Raw genomic sequence first — 22,860 nt, 5'->3', positions numbered from 1 at the left:
ATGTAAATTGATAAACTGGAGCCATGTGGATTATTGTGACATTTTCATGCCATGTTTGGACCCTCAATCTGACGGCACCCATTCAAGGATCCACTGGTGAGCAAGTGATGTAAAAAATTTCACCAAATCTGTTCTGATGAAGAAACAAACTCATCTACATCTTGAATGGCTTGAGCGTGCGTACACTGTCAGCAGACTTTCATTTTGGGTGAACTGTTGCTTTAAGAGTTTTATTACTTTTTTCAATTCCAAATTTTCCTAAGAACAAAAAAAAATAAAATATGCAGCACATGACATGCCATGTGTTAAACGCCAGATGTCAGCAAAGAAAGCCCAACTATTACCGTGTGGCGCACAAGTCAATGATAAAAAAATAACATAACTTGAGGGGAATCTATGACTACGCATATAGACTACGGGGATATGGGATTGCCCATACGAGCGAATGATTCTTCCATTTCATTTAAAGTACTCAAATGCCTTCTATAGTGTAGAACTGGAGCAGTCCCAATAGCGACCGTCTGCTCCACTTGGTTAACTGTACCAAGGCAGTGGAGTGGAGGATGTTGCAGACCGCTCCACCCCTCCCACACAGCCTGTGTCGAAACCCAGCGCCTCTCCTCTCCATCTGAGTGATGAGAGACCGTTCAGTCGCTCTCCTCTGAACACACCCTAGCCTCAGACGGGACACACCTGGGGAGAGGTCATATCAAAGCGGAAATTAATTCGACATGGCACATTTCAGCAGAGAACAGTGATATTTCTGCGGGCTGCGTGGAAGAAAATACTGGAATGACTTAAATATTTACATGCCCTTGTTCACAGCAGTAGCCTACTGCTCGCCGTCGACTAAACTCACACTGAAACCTACATCGTGTGCCTTTGAGAGACTGCGGAGGAACTGCGATGTTAACACGTACAAACAACGACTGAAATAAACATACGGATCATGCTGCAGTAAGATCGTGCAAGAATTCTGTTGAACCAGACTGTGAGAGTTTCTGGAGGTTTGCGGGACTCCTCTTCTTTAATCTGCGGTCATGCCGCAGGCACCATCAGATCTATTCCCTACCTGAGGGAATCGAGGATTACTGGTGTTTTGGCAGAATATATTAATTATGACCTAATTGGACTGAAATACAAGAAGTTTGGAATGTAACACGCAGTGTTTTAGATGTTTTGCCGCCTTATAAAATTCCAAAATATTTTTTGCGGAGGATTCTAAAGAGTAAACAACTGACGTTACACGAGTCAGCTGTGAATGATATAAAAGTTCAATGCTTATGCTTTGCAAACTACAGTTTTGGTGGGAAATTGGATGAGAAATGTAAGCAGTGGAGTCAACTTCTTAAGTAATTTTATGAGCGTAATCGCTTCGTATCGCGGAACCTAATCGGTCGTTTTGCGCTCCTTGTGCGGTTAACCGTCTAGACGTTTTAAACAAAACAAAACTATTTTTGTGAGATATTTGTGATGTGTTTATACATGGTAATGTGATAAATAACGACAGTACAGTGTTTTATTGATGCACCGGCCGATACAAACATCAATGAGCAGCTGTTGCTATGGTTACCGAAGCAGAAGCGATTTTTGTTCGCGTGCGTAAATTTTGTGGAATAACTGAAACGTGTTGAATTATATAAATGCTTATGTAAAAATACATTTCCAAGACCCCCAACTTTAATTAGGGGGGATTCATGCCTTAACTAGGGGGTCGTACATCCCCCCAAACCTCCCTCATATTTCACACCTTGTGAATGAGCACTTTGTGAAAAAGATTTTATGGAAATCACAGTCGATGCAAGTTTTTGTAATTTTATTATATAAATTCACATCTTAATGTAATTATATTTTCTCTGTCAGGTGAGAGATGACAGGTTTAAGGTGAGCATACGGACTTTTAAAACACTGTTCTCCAATAAACCTTATAGGAACGGCAATGTTTATTTCTTATTTTCATTAGTTTCTTACAAAATGTAATCTCACGAACAATTAAAGGACTTTTAATAGTTAAAGGTGAATTCATTTTGAAAGTATGCCGAGTCTGGAGGCCCTTTTCCAAGGTGAGGCTCTATAACCAAACATGGGAGCGAAGCAAACGAAGGCCGCGGGGCAGGAGGCAGGAGCGAGCCCTCAGAGCACAGGATGGAAACGGACCCCCACGAAAGAGCGAGGAGACATCCTTACTTCTATAATGTTGAAGTCGGGAGACAAACTGAGGAGCAGTGGGACTCCTCCTCCCTACCAGCGGCGCATTGGGATGATACAAGAGATGATGCTGATGGCAAAGCAGGGGAAACACGATGAGGCGACAGAGATGCTGAAGACTCTCCGGCAGGTACAAATACTACTCCATGATTCTTGTATAGGTTAGGTTAAAACTCAAATAGAGGTAGAAAGTTGTCAGAGTTCTCTCTGATGAGTTATTGTCCACCACAACTTGAATGTCAGCTCTGTTTTCCATTTGTGTACCTGTCAACTTTTCCTCAATTTCGTAAACAGCACTTGATTTTATTGTGGCAAATATTGTCCTGCAAAGCTCTGGGGCACCAGTCTTTTTTGGAGGTTCCCTGTGGTCGCAGTAGTGAGATTTAATGTCCAAATGGCAAGAAATCACATCACAAATATAAGAAATTATATTGTAGGTTTTTTGGGGGGGGGTTTTGCTCATCCCGTCACCGTGGGTCTCTCAGCTGGTTAACAGAGGCCCCAAAGCATTGGACTCTTTGGCCTGATTTGTAATCATGCAGAAACCCTACTTTGCGTTACAGCAGAGAGAATCATATGTTGTAATTGGGCCAAAATGTCAATCCTACTGGGTTGGTGTTATGTTGAAAGCTGTTGAAAGACATAAACTCTTCCTCCAAAATGCATCATTACTGTCAGTGCTGATACAGACATATCTGAGATACAGCAAGACTCCTGCAATAGTTTGCCAACTCTATAGATTCTGCATTTCACAGAATTCAGTGCTCTTGAGACAGATGCCTGTTTTACAGTCATGTGAACCTGTGAGAACAGACACAGCTCAAGTTGGCCGAAGAGTAATGCTGCACTGCATAAACACCAACTGTTTACTTTGGGTAGTGATTATGGATGCTGTCAGTAAGCGCAATGCTTTGCTTTATATCGAATGGCTGTCTCAGATAGCTAGTGGCTCTGTTTGATGGGTATATGCGGCCAGAACTCTTGCCCCATTACTATTTTTTGATCCAGCTTTTCTCAAGAGAAATTATCATCTTATGGACTAGAAGGTCATTTTAGCTGGTCTGCTGCACTTTGCTTCTGTTGAGGATTTTCTGCATATGTGCAGCTGGGATCAAAGTTAATGGGGATTTCATTTTCTAATCCTCCATAGGTAGTATTAAATGAATTGTCAGGCAGTGACGAAGCAACAGGTGGCTGCGTAACAAACTGCAGGATTTGTTCTCAAAAGGACATTGTGAAAAAGAAGTAGACTTAAATAATATACTTTAAGAAAAGATACTTAAGTGCAAACGAATGTAATGTTTTTGGACACTTTATTGCATGTTATTTACAATCAAATGAACGTGTATTATAGTTTAAATGTATATTGAATTTAATTAATTAATAACTTACTCTGTAGTTTACCATTATGCTTGATAGTAAATTAGTACACCTTACTATATGGTAAGTTTGCAATTTAATACATTTAAATTATATAAACTTTAAATGTAATATCAAATAACACCAGTTATATTCAAAATTGTAATCAACATGTGCTATATTTAATTTTTCAACACATCAAAATAAGTGTACTTCTTTAAAAATGTAATTATTTAAAATGCACTTTATAGCTTTTAATTAGAGATCATTACAAAGTGCACTTTAAAAATGTTTTAAGAAACATGAAATTGTTCTCTCTTTAAGTACACTTAAGTTGCCTTTTATTTGATTAATATTACATTATTTCCAAGTACAGTTTCTTTAAAAATAAACCTTTACGATTTGAAGTACACTAAAAGTGTACTTATTTTTCACAAGCGGCAGATTTTTACCCCAAGTAAATGTGAGATTTTTACAGAAATACATTTGCAGTGTATTCTGCAATGGGGGTTAAAGCACATAATGAGCAAGAGAGTCAAAGGACAGTGTCTCTTGTCCAGTGGTTACCAAGTGCACCTTGTTGCCCGGAAACCATGAAAATGGATGGGCCTTTGATTAAATGGAAATCGATTAATCAAGATTCTGCTCCATAGAGGGATGATAATGATAAACCAAGGCTTATGCTCAGCATGCACAGGTTTTATCGATGGAGGGAGAGAAATTAAATAGTAAATTTATAGTGACATTAAAATTATTCAGCCTTTTTCCTTAACAAAGACTAAGCTTATTCACTTTGTCATACTAATGACGATTTGTTTCATTCACACCCACCCATTTCCCGTTGGTTCGCTGTTGATTGTTTAGCTCTGGCTGCAGAGCCCTCACCCCCTCACACATTGCAATTTTTAAAATTGCTGATCCCCATGCCTGCCCTTTTGCTTTACAGATTCAATAATGTAGATGAACTTTTCCATCAGTTTGGCTTGTTTTACTCAGTTAAAGGATTTGTTTTCTATTTTATTTAAGAACACTGAACATCATCATTAGGAAGCATATATAAATGTTACATGCACATTTACATTTATGTGAATGTAAATATTTATTACAAATAAAAAGCTTCATAGATGACATTAAAATTTCAAAATAAGGAAATAAGCTTTAAAGGCAAAGTTCACATAAAAATGAAAATTTGTTCTAAATGTACTCACACACAGGCAATGCAAGATGTACATAAGTTTGTCTCTTCATCAGAACAGATTTAGAGAAATTTAGCATTACATCACTTGCTCATCAGTGGATCCTTTGCAGTGAATGGGTGCCATTAGAATGAATGTCCAAGCAGCTGATAAAAATATCACAGAAATACACAAATAATCCACAGGACTCCAGTCCATCAGTTAACTTCTTTAATGGATATGAGAGGACCTGGGGGGTGGCTCTGTATTGTGGACTCTCTTTTTTTTTGCCTGAAGCGACAGTTTAAAGATAAAAGGTCTTAATGATGATGAATTTGCTTATCACAAACGTGCAGCTTTTCACTTCCCAAGACTTTGGGAGTGTGGATTACTTGTAGATTATTGTGTTGCTTTTATCAGCTGTTTGGACTCTTGTTCTGACGGCACCCATTCACTACAAAGAATCCACTGGTGAACAACTTATGTGAAGCTAAAACAAAGAATCCACTGGTGAACAACTTATGTGAAGCTAAATGTGTTCTTATGAACAAAGAATCTCATCTACATCTTGGATGATCTTAGGGGGAGTCATTTTCATTTTTGGGTAAACTATTCCTTTAAGTGTGATCTGCTGCTGTAGTCTGTAGTTCTCATTCTCTTGACCTCCCTGTATTGTGCCTTTTTTCCAGGATCTGGGAATGGAATCAACCTCTCTGGACGATGTTCTCTACCGCTATGCCAGTTTCCGCAACCTGGTGGATCCCATTACCCATGACCTCATTATCAGCCTGGCCAAATATATTCACTGCCCAAAGACGGTATAGTGCTTCTGTGATTCGTAACATGCACACACCTAAACACACACACACACACACTTCTGTTTCTCATTTCTGTTCTATTTCTGTACATTTCTCCTATGTTGTGTTACGTTAATATTTAATGGAAAGTGCCTTATAGCACTGCCTGGACGGCACAGCAGATAGACGTGCAAAATGAAACTGTACCATTCCAGTGCAGTGAGCATTAGGATGAAACCCAGTTGCTTAAGCATGTGTGAGTATCTGTGTGTGAGACAGAAGCAGAGATGAAGAGAGCAGAGAGGGTAGAGGCAGAGGGAGGTGTATTCGCAGATGAGTCACACACACTAAAGACCAGTCAGCCCTCTTTCAAGACTGCTGCTGCTGCTGCACTTAATGAAGCAAGTCAGGCACTGTATCACACCACTAACACCCTGCTCAGCTCCTATAGAGAGCTGCACAAACACCTGACCTCCACCAAAACAACAAGGATGCTGCCGATTGTTTTCTTTACACTGAGCTCATTACATCCTCTCTAACAAAATGTGGTTGTGAACCAGATTTCTCATGAAATCTGTCAAGAAAATGGTTTTATTTCACCTCAAAATCAAAAGAAAGAAATTAGAATGTGTCAGGTTACATATGTAACCATGTTTCCCTGAGTAGGGAACGAGACACTGCGTCCTCTAGGGGTCCCTATGGGGAATGCTGTCAGCGTGACCCATGTCTGAAGCATACATACAAAACCACCACCTGTTGGCCGGTGACAGCCTATGATGTCACTACCGGCGCGACCGCAGTATAAAGGGGCACTGGGAAAATACGTCATTCACTTCTTCGTCTGAAGCTTGCGTCCGAAGCATGGCACCGAGCCTAAAGGACGCAGTGTCTCGTTCCCTACTCAGCGAAACATGGTTACATATGTAACCTGAGACGTTCCCTTTCATGGGAACTTCGAACTGCATCCTCTAGGGGTCGCTATGGGGAACGGAATACCCACACCACCATGCTGAGGGGAGTGCAAGCCAAGCGAGCACTAAGTACCAACTCTACCCGGCTAAGGCAGTTGCCCCTGGGACGGTTAGAGTGACATTATCCCCTACGGCCAAAGCTGCATACCCTAAAAAACTTACCTGTTAAGAATGCCCAACTCAAAGAAAGGGCACGAAGCCGCAGCGCGTAAGCCCTACCATACAGGATTTTAGAAAGAACGCAAAACACTTGACGTGCGATCTTACCACAACGTGGATTTCAGAAAGTGCACAGAGACTAGCGTGCGCACTTACCATAACATGGATTTGTAAACACCGTTCTAGGGAGTCACAGAGGCTGTTACTAGACAAGCCCAGAGACCTTAAGTGACCGTGGCACTCGAAAAAGCAGTGCTCTTTTCAATTTATAATAGAGCACACATAGATGGGAACGGCGCTTCTCATAGAACAAACTGACATATGAGGGGTCTGTAACTACCATCACAGTCACAGCCAGTTTGCTAGAATTAGCTAGCATAGCTGAAGGGGACATAGTACCCCGCTCTCAGCTTAGAGGGGGAGAAGATTCTCTATCTCTTTCATGGTACAGTCATCCCGCAAGGTGAGCAACTTAACAGGGAGGCAGAGAGAGGCCTACAACCTGAAGTTGCTGCTCTGGGGAGCGGAGAACTCAGACGCTCGGAAGGGAGCAGCATGCTCATAAGTGACCCTCTATGGTGAGGGGAGCAAAGCTAGCTCTACCAACAAGGAGAGCAACCTAACAGGGAGGCATAGAGAGGCCTAACAACCTGAGGCTGCCAAGTGACAGAGCTCTGGAGAGTGGAGAACTTAACTCTCAGCATGAGAAGGAACTCAGACGCTCAGAAGGGAGCGGCATGCTCATAGGTGACCCTCTATGGTGAAGGGAGCAATGCTAGCTCGACCAACAAGGAGAGCAACCTAAAAAGGAGGCATAGAGAGGCCTAGCAACTTGAGGCCGCTGAATCACAGAGCTCTGGGAAGAACTCAACTCTCAGAATGAGAGGGAACTCAGACACTCCGGCGCCTGGTGAAGGCAATGCTCAAGCCATCCCACAGGATGAGGAGAGTACTGTCAGGCTCAGCCCACTCGGATGACACATCAGAGAGCCAGCAAGCAACCGGCTGTCTAATGATGCTGTCATGGAACTCAAACAGTAAAGAGAATGGTACTGGCCCAGGGGCATAGAGACTGCAATGTTTTTCAAGTGCAGGTTTCTAGGTTTCCACCTAGGTCAGGTGGAATTAATGGTGATTGCAGGGGAATTAGAGAGGGGAAGATGAGGGCAGATGACAGGCCCCACGAGGGAAGGGAGTAGATGTTCAAGTCTTACTCTGGTCTGGACGAGAGCGTCGAGAACGCCTCGTCTGGATCACCTCCCTCAGGTCTTGCTTACCTCTCTTTGACCCGCGCCTTCCTCTAGCCCTACCCACAGGCACGGGAGGGGCACAAGTCGCGACACTAGCCTTCTGTGCCCATCTCTGATCCCCAGATGGAGATGGGCCAGGACCCCTGCGTTGTTCAGGCTCAGACCTGGACCTTCTTGGAATGAAGGTTTTGAAGAACGCTGAGCGTGCCTTCGCCTCCCTAAACTTCTCGACCACCGTCTCGACGGAGGTACCGAAAAGCTCGGAAGGCAAGACTGGAGCATCGAGAAGAAAGCCCTTCTTTTTTCAAAAAAAAAAAAAAGCCCTGCTTTTTCCATTCCCTCTCAACCTCCATATGGAGATCAGGAAGAAATGGGAGGCTCACTCGAGCTGGGGGGCTATGGCCAGAAAGATAACGCTCATCGAGACGATTCCATAACCTCCAACAGTTCGTCATACGCAGGGCAGGAGGATTGAGAGGGCTCAGTCTCAACGTCTTCGCCCTCAGACATCTCCTGCTCTTCCTGGGCATAACCCAGCAGAGCACTAGCCGCTGGATCAGATGATGTCAGAGAGATCGCATCATCATCATCATACAGCAACTCACCCTTGTTCGCGGCTGACTAGCGCGAGAAGGAAAAGCCCCCTCTCTAATTCATTAGCCAGATCCGCCTGCGAGCCCCACAAGCTCATTCTCCTCCGTGCCTCGGCAGTGGGTCTTGAACCGCGGGAAGCAGATGGCTGTCCCTCCTTCCTCGAAAAGAGAGACAGACGAGAGCGGAGCTTTCTCATAGAAAAAAGCTCGCAGTGCACGCAGATTGCCCCCGCGAGGACATTGCGTGCATGCTCAACAACAAAAACAAAAAGCAAAAAACAAAAGATGTAAAGATCGTGTGTGTCATCAGGTGTCAAATAACGAGGACACGGATGCACACATCTCTTAAACGCCTTGCTAGTGCTCGCCATGGTAACAGTAGAAAATCATTCTTACCAGTAGAATGCACGCTTCAAACAAAACAGTCACTGAAGACGAAGAAGAGAATGACGTATTTTCCCGGCGCCCCTTTATACTGTGGTCGCACCGGTAGTGACGTCATAGGCTGTCACCGGCCAACAGGTGGTGTTTTTGTATGTATGCTTCAGACACGGGTCACATTGACGGTGTTCCCCATAGCGACCCCTAGAGGACGCAGTTTGAAGTTCCCTCGATAGGGAAATTATATTTTGCTTAAAGAAAATGAAGTTTCTAGGACCATTAAGATTTTTTTGTGTTGTGTTGTTTTTTTATGTAAATTAAATGCACTTCCTCTCTCAGGGCTCATTGTCAGAATGCAAAAAAAATGTATTCTCATTAACGTAATAGGAAAAAAATAGAGAATTTATGTAGGTTATTATATATTATGTATTGTAGAGAATTGTTTTACTTTATATTCATCAAAGTATTCTGGAAAAATTTATTGAGCAACAAATCAGCATAAATTGATTTCTGAAATATCATGTGACACTGACGTCTGAAGTAATGTCTGCTGAAATTTCAGGTAAGACTTTATTTTAAGGGCCAATTCTGACTATTAACTAGTTGCTTATTTGTTTATTAGTACTTATAAACCACATATTAATGCCTATTTTAGATCCCTTTAACTCTACTCAATACCTAAACGTAACAACTACCTCACTAACTATTAATAAGCAGCAAATTAGAAATTTACTGAGGGAAATCTCTTAATAGTGAATATGTGTTCCCTATTCTAAAATGTTACCAAAATTCAACTAAATGTATATATTATTTACACAAAAATGTATAATTTATTTACTTATTATCACCTTTTTTTTTGTTGTTGTTGATTTTTTGGTGAAATATGACCTGGACCTTCATCCATTTTTCAAACCATATGAGACGGTTGGAGCCTATCCCAGCATCTCAGGCAACAGGCAGGGAAACACCCTTAACAGTTGGCCAGTCCATGACCTGAATATTTATATTATATTATAAAAAAGTGAGAACCAGTCTATGCACATGTATACGCAATAACTTTAACTAAGAAGACATAGAGAAATGTCAGCTAAAATTGAGGAGAGTGAGAGTTCACACAAGAGCGTAAGGTTAGACATTTTCTCTAAGTGATGTTAAGGAGCAATGGAGTGAGACAAAGTAGAGACAAGATCAGTGATGTGACGAAAGAAAAGCTGGGCTGTCTGTTACACTCTCAGAGCTGTCAGAGCCCGCTGGGTGTATGATTACATTACCAGGGGACCCACTGTCTGTCTGCAGGGGGATGCGCACTAGAGCTGACCAGCCATGTGGCACTGTTAATCTCACTGTCAGCAGCCACTAGACTTTACTAACACATAAGGTGTTTTCTAGACATCTCAATATCCATAGACATAGTTCTATCTCCGATCCTCTGCAGAGGTCAAGGCCTGGTGTAGCGTAGAGATGTGATGGCCGGATTGATTTACGTATTGATGTTTCCAGTGCGGATACAGACACCTGAGCGCAGACAATGTGTCCTTGATGAAATGCTATGTTACTGTTAGCTTGGATTCCTGATAAAAACAAATGTAATTTGGCCCAGGGTAAGACCTATAAAAATGTGGCCCTGATCCTGTAAATTTTATACCCGACTCATTTTTTGTAGGTTCTTAGTTGGAGCCACAGATGAGACAAGTGTTAGTACTTGAAACTACAGGTAATTGTTAATTTAATCATGTATGAGCAGTGCCCTCTCATTCACTCAAGTCCACTGAACCTCATTAATACCTGAAGCAAATCAGTATAATGCCAGTAATAAACCTCTGTGCATTTCACTTGTGATTAACATGACAAGACAAATTTACTGTTAATGAACAATAAAGAAAAAAAAACAGGATTCCACCTTTGCAGCTCATAATAATGAATTGAAATGTGCTCCGATATGTTATTTTATACTTTAAGTATTTTCATATTTTGAATAAATGTTTTTTTTTAAGATTTTATTTTTGGCATTTTGCTTTTATAAAGATAGGATAGTGTAGAGTAGACAGGAAGCAAAGTGAAAGAGAGAGAGAGAGGGGGGTCGGATCGGGAAATGTCCTCGAGCCAGGATTTGAACTCGGGACATCCACAACGCAACATATGTCTTATGTCATTTTTATTCGTTATTTTTAATACTATTAGGTTAGTAGTATTTTTAATACTACTAATATACCTCTGTTTAGCTCTAATTTCAGATTTAGTTTTATCTCAGTTAGCTGCCAAGGCAGCATTTTAATTTTGTTTTTCCAATTAACATTTACATTTGATTTTATTTCAGTTTTATTTCTGTAAACAAAAATTAGTTGTAACGTTTTAGTTAACAGTAACAACACTTTTCATAGCATGTAGGTTCCGATTTAATTAGGGATGCATGATATATTGGTTCTATAGATATTTTTTTATTAAATTCATTAGTATCAATTGGTATTAGATATTTCATTATTTTTAAATTTATTACCACTGCAGTCATCTTTGAATTCATATACTGTAGTTTATAATAAATAATCAACAACATTAAATATAATCTTTACCAAATCTCAAAATGAATATCCATTATCATTCTAAAGTTCTTATTAATCCTAAATTCACAAAATAGTATCGAATTTTAATATTTATTAGCCACCTATTGGTTGTCAACCAGAATTGTAATATCAGTGCATCCTTAGATTTAATTATTGGCAGCCCTGCAGGGTGTTCATGAGTGTTCATGTCTCTCTGCAAATTGGATTGCTTTAGGCTATCCAGAGATGGCCATACAATACATCAATTTGTCGCTAATCCATTACATGCTAATATGGGCAGTCGTGGCCTAATGGATAGAGAGTTGGACTTGTAACCCAAAGGTCGTGGGTTTCAGTCTCAAGTCCGGCAGAGATTGTAGGTGGGGTGGGGGGGGTGAATAACCAACACTCTCTCCACCCTCAATACCACGACTGAGGTGAGACCCTTGAGCAAGGCACCGAACCCCCAAATGCTCCCCGGGGGCCGCAGCATTGGCTGCCCACTGCTCCGGGTGTATGTTCACTACTGTGTGTACACTTGGATGGGTTAAATGCAGAGCACAAATTCCGAGTATGGGTCACCATACTTGGCCACACACCACTTCCCTTTCACTAATGCATTTTAGCAAATCACATGCATATGCGCTCACTAACCTCAGATGACCTAATGATAGAGCCTACACAGACTGTGTTTGTGACATGTCGGTCAGTCCATATAGCTTTGCTCCTCCGTCATCATGAATGTCAAAGAAATTAGTATTTTACCTTGAAGGCTCAGATACCCTGATCTTCTGCAAGTTACCTTTAACCTGCTGTGTGTTACAGCTTGATTGATGTGGTCTCTCTCTCTGTCTTTGTCAGGAGGGAGATGCTTTGGATGCCATGGAGAAGGTGTGCCGTCAGCTGACCTACCACCTGAGCCCACACTCCCAGTGGAGACGGCAGGGGCTGCTGAAGAGGAAGCCACTGGCCTGGTGAGAAAGCAGAGCTGACAAGTAGAGAGGGGGTCTCAGATTTAGGCAGTGAGGGCATATGCTACCTTACTTTCCTCAGTACAACAATAAGGTTTTTTTTTTTACACCTCAGTTTACAGCGCTTTTCTTTTTATTTCGTCCTGACTTGTCTCTCTTCTCAGGGTTCCCACACTTATGAAAATTCATATTTGAAATTTTGTTGAAATATTAAAAGTGGGTTATTCTATAGTCAATATACATTTTTCTACTTATCACACACACCAAAAGGTGGGGTCAGAAAGTTTCATGATCTCTTATGCTCTCAAAGGCTGCATGTATTTGATCAAAAAATTAATAACAGTAGTATTGTGAAATATTTTTAAAATTAAAAAACTTTTCTTTTTCAGTTTTTTCAAAATGTAATTTATTCCTGTGATGGAAAGCTGAATTTTCAGCAGCCATTACTCTAGTCTTCTGTGTCAGTCTCAAGAAATATTTATTATTGTTATTAACATTGAAAACAGTTGTGCCTCTTCATATTTTAGTGAAAACCATTTTTTCAGGATTATTTGATGAATAAAAAATTTGTATGAACAGCATTTATTTTAAACAGAAATGTAACATTCTAAATGTCTTAATTATTGTCTAAATGTCTAAATAATTACACAAACACAGCTGGAACAGAATTAACTAATGATCACATTAAACGAGTACAGGAAACAAACCAAATATGGAAACATGAGGTGGGAACACATGACACACCACAGAGGTCTGACAACAGTAGCCTAGTGGCTCAAAAGTGCCTCACTTTGTTCATTAATTAAAGTGATTAGTTGGTTTAAAAATAAAAGGCTTTCCGACTTTGCAGAGCAGGCAGTCAAAATGAATCATTGCTTTGCCAGTTGTTTGTCCGTGTACTGATTCGTCAGCACTTAGGGATTAATTACGCTTTAAAAACCGCACGGCTAATGGAGCGTTTCATTTGAGGATTGGGTCCTACAGTTCTGATATCCGCAAATTGTTTTAATACACAATATCTCGTATTATAACTCCAGAACAGCTGCGTATACCATCCAAATCTCATTACCTGTGAATTGGCTCCTCAACGGGGCTTTCAGCGGTTTCCTCTCCGTCCATTGATGATAAGAGCTGTGTTTATTCTGCAGAGTGAGTTAGTGAATGAAAGAGCAGCCTCCCACTGTGTGCTGTGTGGTTTTTTGCTAACACATGGTTCTGTGGTGTAGACTCATACTTATGTGGTTCCTTTCCAATGCCATTAATACAGTCAAAACACAGACTGTGTAATGTGTAAATGAGGAAATACTAGGCTGTATTTATTTCCTGTCAATGGATATACTTTAGATTAGCTGACGCCTTTATTCTGTTCCCTAACTTATGTGTGCAGGGATAAAACAGCTGAAGTCCCCTACCGCAGTTCATTCACTGCATCAGCTGCTGTGGTTAAGCTGGAATGTGCAGGCATGTGTTCTGCGTAGACCGGATTCGATACCTTTCTTCTTTTTATCCGCTCCGGTTGTGTTGTCTAATCCTCACCGGGTGCGTTTTGTTGATGGAGCACTGCTGTTTGTCTGAGTCACACCACACACGGCTCTTCATTTGTTACGCTTATGTTGTGTACTGTGGTGTGGTTTTGCAGATGTGAATGCAGCTGTCGGGGTTTAAAAAGGGAAGTGTTTCTCAGACAGTGTTCTCACCTCTCCTTGGGTGTGTTGTCGATACTTGTGTGCCTTTAAGGGTCTCCTTATCCTCTGTTTAAACTTCCTCAAGCACCTTTGTTTGTTCTGCCTGAACTATGAGCTTACTGATGTGATTTCATCAGATGGCAATAATACAAACAGAGTAGCAGAATAAGCAAGCTGTTCGTTTCTATACAATGGAAGTGAATGGTGGCCACTGCAGATTTTCAAGTCAAGACTTTCAGTGGATAACAAAATTGGTCTGTTTCTCAAACATAGCTCTTGTAATAGCAAACAAGTAATATAGATGATTACTTTTATGATGTTTTTATTATGTTTCTTGTTTTTGGAGCTTGACAATGCAAGGTCAATGTTCATTTTCAGTGTATGGAAGACATACTGTAAAAATCCCCTATGGTGAAAAGAAATAACACATTTTATTTTTAATTCCCTTTAAGTCTACTGTTTCTCAGATTGTTCTCCTGGGGAAAAGTCTCCAGTATTTTCAAATGTGTTTCTCAGCAATGTCACATTTTTTGCTAAGATGTTTTTTTTTTCCTCAAAAGAACCTTTTAGTGAAGAGTTATTCACTAAAGAGAAGATAACCATTTTTTCTTAGTGTTTTTTATTTTTTACATTTTTTATTTTTTTATTTCAGATTTAGTTCAATTCAACTAAAAATTATTCCATTTCTAATTTTCAAGTTTTTTTAAGTTGAAGTTGTTAATCTAATATTCATATTTTATTTTACTCCAGCTTTATTTTAATGAACAAAAACATTTTTTACATTTAGTTAGCAATAACAACAGAAATACAGCCAAGCATTCATAATGATTTCATTTTTAACTCTCATCATTTTTATGTCTCCTTCAGTTGCCCTTTTCTTTCTCTCTCCCTTAATGATTCCTCTCTGCTGTAGTAATGGCTAAGTGCTAACATGACCTTAACCTCCTCCACCGGTCAGAGTGAGACAGTCTCTCAGACATGTGTCCCATTTTCTCTGAGAGAATTCACACATAACAGATGTTGGGCTGCGGTACGTGTGTGTTTATGCTAGCGGATGTGACTCATAGTGTGTGTGTGTGCAGCTTAATCTATGTGCCTCCATGCAAATATTTACACTAAAGCTGATTTACAATTCTACATATAACCGGAGGAAATTATACATCTGCTCCGGATGTGTTAGTTCATCCAATAACACAGAAGCACAGAACTTGCTCATTTGCGTTAGCTTGCACTGTTACAATGCTAACTGTATCACCCCCACCCTCACTAAATATAATATATAAGTCGACTGTCAAATTGTTAAATACAAATGGAACAATAGATATCTGAAAGCTGTATTACTATGCAGTTTTGTAAACTAAAAATATTGTTAGGAGTATTTGGATTGCTTCTTCGAAACAAAACCGGTTAAGTGGAATCTGATATGCCATAGACCTACTACATGACCTCTATTGTTTCATTAACTGAAATGTGAAACGCGTTGCCCTCGTCTGGTCTGCATGTGGCGAAGCCTCTGCAGTCCAGTGGAGACCCTTTAGTCCATAACAAGCAGCCCACGGCTGTCAGGAGCCAGTGAAGAATGTCTTCTTCATCTCAACACAGGCAGAACGGAGCATCATGTCCAGAGGCAACAGTGTTTTATAGCTTTAACATATGATCTACCTCCATAACACCCACATTAATAGCAAACACAAAAGATAGAGAGTTGTGTTAAATGAAAAAGGAATTTGAGAATGTAAAACAGGAGTAGAAGAGGGTGTGGAATAAGGGCTGTTGTGAAATCATACTGTCATCTCTCAGGCATGTCTGCTGAATTCTTTCTGCCTTCTAAATTTTCCCTCCTATTTTTTATCCCTCTATTTTCTCCTCATATGATCTCTTGAGTCATTCTAATGCCGCCTCTCCTCGACAGATTACCTCACAGTTCTGCCTTTTGCTAGATTTTCACTTAAGATCTTGTTTTGTGCCTCTTTCTCTCTTGTCGTCTTCTTGTCCTCTTCTGCTCACGCTCTTTACTGCCTGAAAGCAGAAACAGCAGGTTCTGAATGTGGCATGATGATGAAGTTGCAATAGGCTCTTGTTATTCATTCCTTACAGCTTTCTGCATCTCTGGCTTTTTCAATTTCATTCCCTGTCTGTCTTTATTCGAGCAGTGACTTCATTTGGCACATGGCAACCTGCCTCCAATTAGTGGTATCTTTACACTGATGCTTTTGTATTGATTTGCATAGCCGTCCAGACAGCTGTATTGTCAGAATCATTGATGCCTGAGAGGCTGAGTAAAAAGAGCAGTTTGACAAGAAATTGCTTGAACTTAACTTCACATGAAATTCACATAAAGTCATTACACAAAGAGCTTAAACAAAGCTACAAAAGTGGGGCTGAACATCTTTAAAAAAATGTTGGTCTAAATCTCAGAGATTCAGCTAAATATTAGTGTTTTTTAATTACATTTGCCATTTTTTGTCAAGTGTAAAAAGTATTTATAAATGCTGAGAAAATGGATTGGATTGAGATGACTTATCTTCCCATTATACTGTAAAATGGGGAATGGGGAAAATCATGACAGAAGCATGTAGTATTTAAAAAAAAAAAAAAAGAACTGCATCAAAAAAACAATGAACAATTTTTATTACAATGAACTGAACATCAGTTTAACAGATTATGTCAAAATCATGACATTTTGTATGATTAGGATATATAACTAAAATAATGGGACACCAAAGTGTACTGCATTCACGGAATGTGCTTGCGCTATTTTAAATGACAGAATGTGTTGTTCATAATTCTAAGCAACATTTCAACTAGAAATGAATTGTTAGTGCACACATTCAGACATCCTAGCATCCACTGCAAAAGGTTTATTTCAGTGATGGTAATCCTTCATTTTGCTCAGTGATGACCTTTCACCAGTGTGTTGGAGAATAGAGCAGTATAATGATAGACTCGGCACTTAATCGGTCATAATTACCACACTTATTATCTAAGAGTCTTCAAAATATCATCGGAGGGTCTTTTTTAATGACCCACATTCACATTTTTATGTTTGAAAGACATCACTTATGCTCACTAAAGGCAGTGTTTATTTGATCAAAAATACAGTGTGAAATATTATTATTAAAATGTAAAGTACCTCTTTTCTATTTAAATATATGAAAATTACTCAAGTCTTCAGTGTCACATGATCATTCAGAAATCATTCTGATATGCTAAAAACAGTTGTGATGCTTAATATTTATTCCGCATTTATTTGAAATAGAATTGCTTTGTAATGTCATATTTGTTTAATGCGTCCCTAAATAAAAGTATTCATTTCTTTATGAAAAATCTTACTGACCCCAAACTTTTGAACAGAGATATTCTAGCAATGTAAATGATGGATTTAAAGTTTTTCTTTTTCTTATACCGCTCTTTATGTTCAGCAGAAGACTCATAAAGCTGATTTTTGGGTTTTCCTTTCTTTTCCTCTATGACGGAATGTGAATGAACTGTAACAATGCAATACAGTATGGCGCATCTCTGACACCTCCCACCCACCTGCTGCTCTTCAGTACGATTGTAATTGAAAGGGTTTATTTCTGTAAAGCTGAGAATGAGGAACTTCAACCTTACTGTCTTAATTCAAACCTTTGTTCCGATCTATCACGCGTGGCTAAAGTAATAACCTGATTTTATTTACATCCACAGCAAAGACGATGCAGCGGAAGGATTTTTCACAGCACACCTGCTACCAGATCGATAATTAGTCTTGTGTGAAAAAATGCAAGTGCAGAAATTGCTGCAGAAATGGAAAATTGTAGAGTTGCTCATCATTCTCTTTGTTGCATTGTGCTGCATTATTGTTACTGAAGGGGCGATTTAAATTTCAGATCAATTAAAAAGCTACATTAAGTAAATTACGTATAAAGTAGATTGCTAAATCTCAGATTACACAGCCTCGTATGTCCTTTCATGCTTTCTAAGCACTCAAAAGCTGCTTTGGTGTTATATACTACATATGAAAAACAATTTGAGTGACTCTAAGATCATATGCATCTTGAGATTTTAATAAAAATCTTAGAACAGTGTAATAGATATTATGTACAAGCTTTTGAAATTATGCTACTTTTCAAATTGAGTCACGTGGCAGATACCATTTTGCTAAAAGATACTTTTAATATTTCTGCTTAACATCCCTCCGTCGTTAATGAGAACATTTGGAAATGATCAAATGCAGAGGAGAGAATGAAAGTGGGTCAGATGCATTCAGGCTGAGATTGCTGAGAGAAGGAAAGGCCTTTTCTCTTAAAGAGCGTGGGATTCGGGATCCTGGCCAGTAATATCCGGAGAGTTTAGCCATTTCCTTGACTTTGCTGCTGTTTTATTTGCTAGGTCAGTGACAGGATCAGAGCGGGGCAGGAAATATATCATTCAGAATGAGCATAGCATGTCAAATGATGGTTATTATTCCTCTCTCTTCCTCAAATGCCAGCTCAATAAGATATATGCATGTCCTGGTGTGAATTAGCAACGGCCACATTATGAATTAGTATTCTCGCTGTTTCTTTTCTCGCTTTCACTCTTTCTCTCTTCACTCGCACACTGGCAAGCTGTGGTGGCACACTGATCTTATTATGAGTCTGCTGCATGTGCAGCGGTTAAAGCAATGCATTTGTTCTCTTTTACTTAATAAATCAGCTTCTCTTCCTGCCTTCATCTTCTGTTCCCCACTATCACTCCATTTATCTATCTCCCGTAGGTTCTTAATCCATATTTGAAAATAACAACTGACCACGTGATTAAATGAACTCTTAAATTCTATGCTGTTCGTATTTCCAGGGGCTGTTTTGAGTCTGTAATGCATTTACAGAAAATGAATCCTTTCAATCAGGTCTCAATTTGCCTCAATGAGACGATATCCTGAGTCTTTGATAGTCTCTGAGTTTTAATAAAACATTAAAGCTGGTATGGGTTTCAAAACATTTAGCTCCATAGACTATTCTTTTATTATTATTACTATAAAATTGAACTCCTCAACAGTTCCTTTGTGCTCTTCTCGTATAGGGCTGGATAATTTAGTTTGTTCCTGCCCTACATTTCTTCTTTAGGCACTAATGACTGTTACAATTACTGTAGAAATTTCAAGTACAACTTCCATTTGTAGAAATCTAGTACCTTCTAATAATGATAATACCTTTTATGCAATGTATTTTGTTGCCACAGGAAATGTCCACACTAAAAGTTCTTATGTCAGACAGCATAGGCCATTTAAATATGTGAGCAGAGCTGCTGTTTATATGTAGGGTCCAACACTAAGTTGATGCCACACCTGCCAATGTCAGTGAATTAAGAGAATTTAATGGCCAATGGCCATAAATATTCTTGTCATAATAATGTTTGTTAAAATAAACTGTATTTTGCATTATTTTAATTAAAATATTATCTGTATTATATACAGTATATTTTTTATTCTTTAATGTATTTTTTTCTTTATAAATATGAGCTCAGGGCCAGATTATAATTTTTGCCACATTATGTTTCAATTCCTAATGAATTTACCAGCTAATGTGTCCTAGATTTATTAGTGAACTGCTAGGAAATTTTGAATTCTTAACATTTTCTTTCCTTTGGTTAATATTTAATAAGGTTAATATCTTCTCTCCTCCGGTTCTGATTTATAGAATTCAATAAAACGTTAAATCCCCCACCTCCACATACATTCTTACTCTCTATCTGCTTCTTTTTCTCTTTCTCAGTCTGAAATCAGTTCTCTCAAGCCCTCCCTCCGGTGGGTCATTAGATCTGTCTGGCATCCCTCTTGGAGTGAAAGACATGGAGCGTCTCTGTGCCTACCTACATCACCACATGTCCCGCATCGGCAGCCTAGAGCTGGGCTTCACCGATCTCATAGACGATGCCTTCCTTCTGCTCCTCCCTACGCTGGCATCTCTTCCCCGCCTTGAGACTCTGGCCCTCAATGGCAACAGGCTGACCCGTGCCGTGCTCAAAGAGCTCACAGACACACTGAAGGACCCAGACAGCTTCCCCAGCGTCACCTGGATCGACCTGGGGAACAACGTGGACATCTTCTCCCTCCCACAACCATTTCTGGTGAGCCTCCGCAAACGCTGCCCCAAACAGGGCAACCTTCCCACCATCCTTGAGTTCGGCGAGAGCCAGGCCAGCGAGCCGGAGGGCCGAGTGGATGAGGATGACGCAGATGATACAAACAGGACTGAGAGTATGGGAGAACTCAGATCTGAGGTAGAAGAAGAGATTGATGGTGAGATGGAGATCGAGGACATGATGGAGGAGTTACTGGACTTTGACAGGGAGGTGCAGGGCAAAGAGGACGAAGACGACAGTATGTGGACCTTGGAGGATCAGCGGCTGGTAAAAGATCCAGTTACAAAGCGGAGCAGAGAGAAAAGGGCGTCCAAAGCAGAGGGCGAAGAGGACTTAGAAAGCCAGACTTCCCATCTGTCCTGCTCCAGCCAGTCACAGCACTCGTCTGGAGCCATCGAGCCTTTAAGAGAAGACTCTGTCCCAGACCAGTTAGCGTGTCATTCGAACAACCCTACCTGATTGAAGCCACTGTCTAATTTGATTAGATGCTGGTCCCTTTAAGAAAAAGAGAAAGCGTGACAGGCTTGTTTTCAGACTGGGTTATCCATGAAGTCATGGGATTCAGTAGGTTTTATAGGGTTGACACTCACAGCAGTTGTCTGTTGTTGCAAAGGAGAAATTAATCACTTGTGAGGTACAAAAATATCAAATATACCTTCTTGTAAATTTATAGATCCAATCATAAAGCAAATAGCAGAGGGTGAAGAGGATGTCCAAAACCAGTCATCCCATTTTGTCTTGCTCCAGCCAGTCAGAGCACGCTTCTGGAGCCATCGAGCCTTTAAGAGAAGTTTCTGTCCCAGACCAGTTAACTTGCCATTCAGACAACCCAAGAGTCTGTAACCTTCGTCCCTTTAAGAAAAAGAGAATGGTAGAGCGTGACAGGCTTGTTTTCAGACTGGGTTACCCATGAACTCATGGGATTCAGCAGGTTTAATAGGGACGACAATCATGGCTGCTGTCTGTTGTTGCAAAGGAGAAATGGATCACTTGTGAGGTACAAAAATATCAAATATACCTTCTCATTCAGGTTTTCCCCGTCACTGTCATAACCATGAACCTCTGTGTGCCTATGTGCCTGTTCAAAATCCTGCCGGAGAAGCATGTGTGTGTGTGTAGGTGCACATTTAGATCAGTTAAACATGCTGGATATAAGCAATTGGTGAATTGGACTGCATCATGCATGTTCTCTCCAGCAGTGGAAAACAACCTACATTCTATTCAGTATTGTCCAATGAATATGCATGTCCCGGGTGTCAGGTGGATGGGACGCAGATGAGATCATATTAAGTGCCCCTAATATATACAGTGGAAAACCAAAATGTCACACTGTTGGCCCAAAACATTATGTTTGTTTGATACAGAGTAGCGGGACTGAAGCCAAAGAGAAAAGACTCACTCCACGGAAAAAAAGAAAGTGTTGTTTGGTTATATGATAGTATATAGTACTGTTATTCTGTTGTTGCTGCTTGACATGGATTTTGAAGACAATGTAAGGTTTCTTAGCTCAGTTCTTTAGAATAGATCCTTTAAACATTAAAATGATGTAAAGGTTTCATTTCTATTTATCCACTGTTATTAAATGATAAAGGTATTTCATAGTATAAACATCTATTTAGTGCCTAATTACATTATATTATTCAAATGTAATTCAAACTAGTTCTGATATGCCAGTAAAGGAAAGTATTGTTTCAGTGACAGTGTATACTGATTAGACAGATTTGTCTTAATCGAAAACAGTTGTTTTATTTCATTATTTAAAATGACTTAATTGAGAATTAGGATTTATTATATCCATTTATACTGTACTACTTTGTATATTATCATAATATGCTTACATGCAAAAATCTTGTTCAGTGTTTTTTAAGTAGAATCATCTCCCTCCCCAAATGATGGTTTATAAAATTAATTAATTAAGCCTAATTTCTCCTGTAATAAAGTTAGCCAACATATTTCAGATTATCATATCATTTTATGGTCACCAGGTAGCCTCAAAATCTCCTGCTGTTTTTCAAAGCCATACTTCTAGACAAGATCTGCCATTATTATATATTGATAAAATTGCACTGAAGAGCTGTGATCAATGAATTGTGTGTGTATTTCTGTATTCAGTGGTTAACAAAGAAAGGAGAATGGATGGAACAGCAATATGTGCATATGATTATTTGTAAACAAAACAAAATGTATTTGACTGTTGCCATCAAAATCAATAAGCCTTTAACAAATATTCAATTCATTTATGCATTAAACAGTATAACTACATAAAATGTTGGACGTTTTAATTGCGTTTGTGCACCGGAACACTGAACTGTAATTGAACGGGACTGGTGCATGGAGGATTGTAAACTACTAGTAATCGATGTCGACATCTAGTGGTTGGTAACTCTTTCGTACTTGGGCTTGTTTTATGTAAACGACAGTGTTTACGTACTTTGAGTATATTAGCAAATGAGGCTATAAATTGTTCGACAACAAAATAAATTTATGAAAATATACATGGATATATATATATATATATATATATATATATATATATATATATATATATATACACTAGTAAATAAATGTAAATATATTACAAAGATGTGTAAGATATAAACAGATGTGTTAATATTAAACCACAAATTATCTAATAAAAGTAAATAAAATGGTAAAGTGTTTAAATG

At 39.5% G+C, this 22,860-nt stretch overlaps 1 protein-coding gene across 1 annotated transcript; it reads left to right on the top strand.

Moving 5' to 3' along the window:
• Positions 1 to 600: 600 nt before the first annotated feature.
• LOC306851121 (leucine-rich repeat-containing protein 75A-like) lies at positions 601 to 22,457 on the top strand. The gene is made up of 4 exons (XM_079387227.1): positions 601 to 2,338; positions 5,432 to 5,560; positions 12,295 to 12,407; positions 19,825 to 22,457. The coding sequence occupies exons 1-4, from the start codon at positions 2,084 to 2,086 to the stop codon at positions 20,651 to 20,653; spliced, it is 1,326 nt and encodes a 441-aa protein (XP_079243353.1). The 5' UTR covers positions 601 to 2,083; the 3' UTR covers positions 20,654 to 22,457.
• Positions 22,458 to 22,860: the final 403 nt, after the last annotated feature.

The sequence above is a fragment of the Barbus barbus genome, assembly GCF_936440315.1.
Source record: "Barbus barbus genome assembly, chromosome: 31".
Taxonomy (NCBI): domain Eukaryota; kingdom Metazoa; phylum Chordata; class Actinopteri; order Cypriniformes; family Cyprinidae; genus Barbus; species Barbus barbus.
Note: the sequence above shows the minus strand (reverse complement) of the source record. Positions and strands in the feature narration are given on the sequence as shown.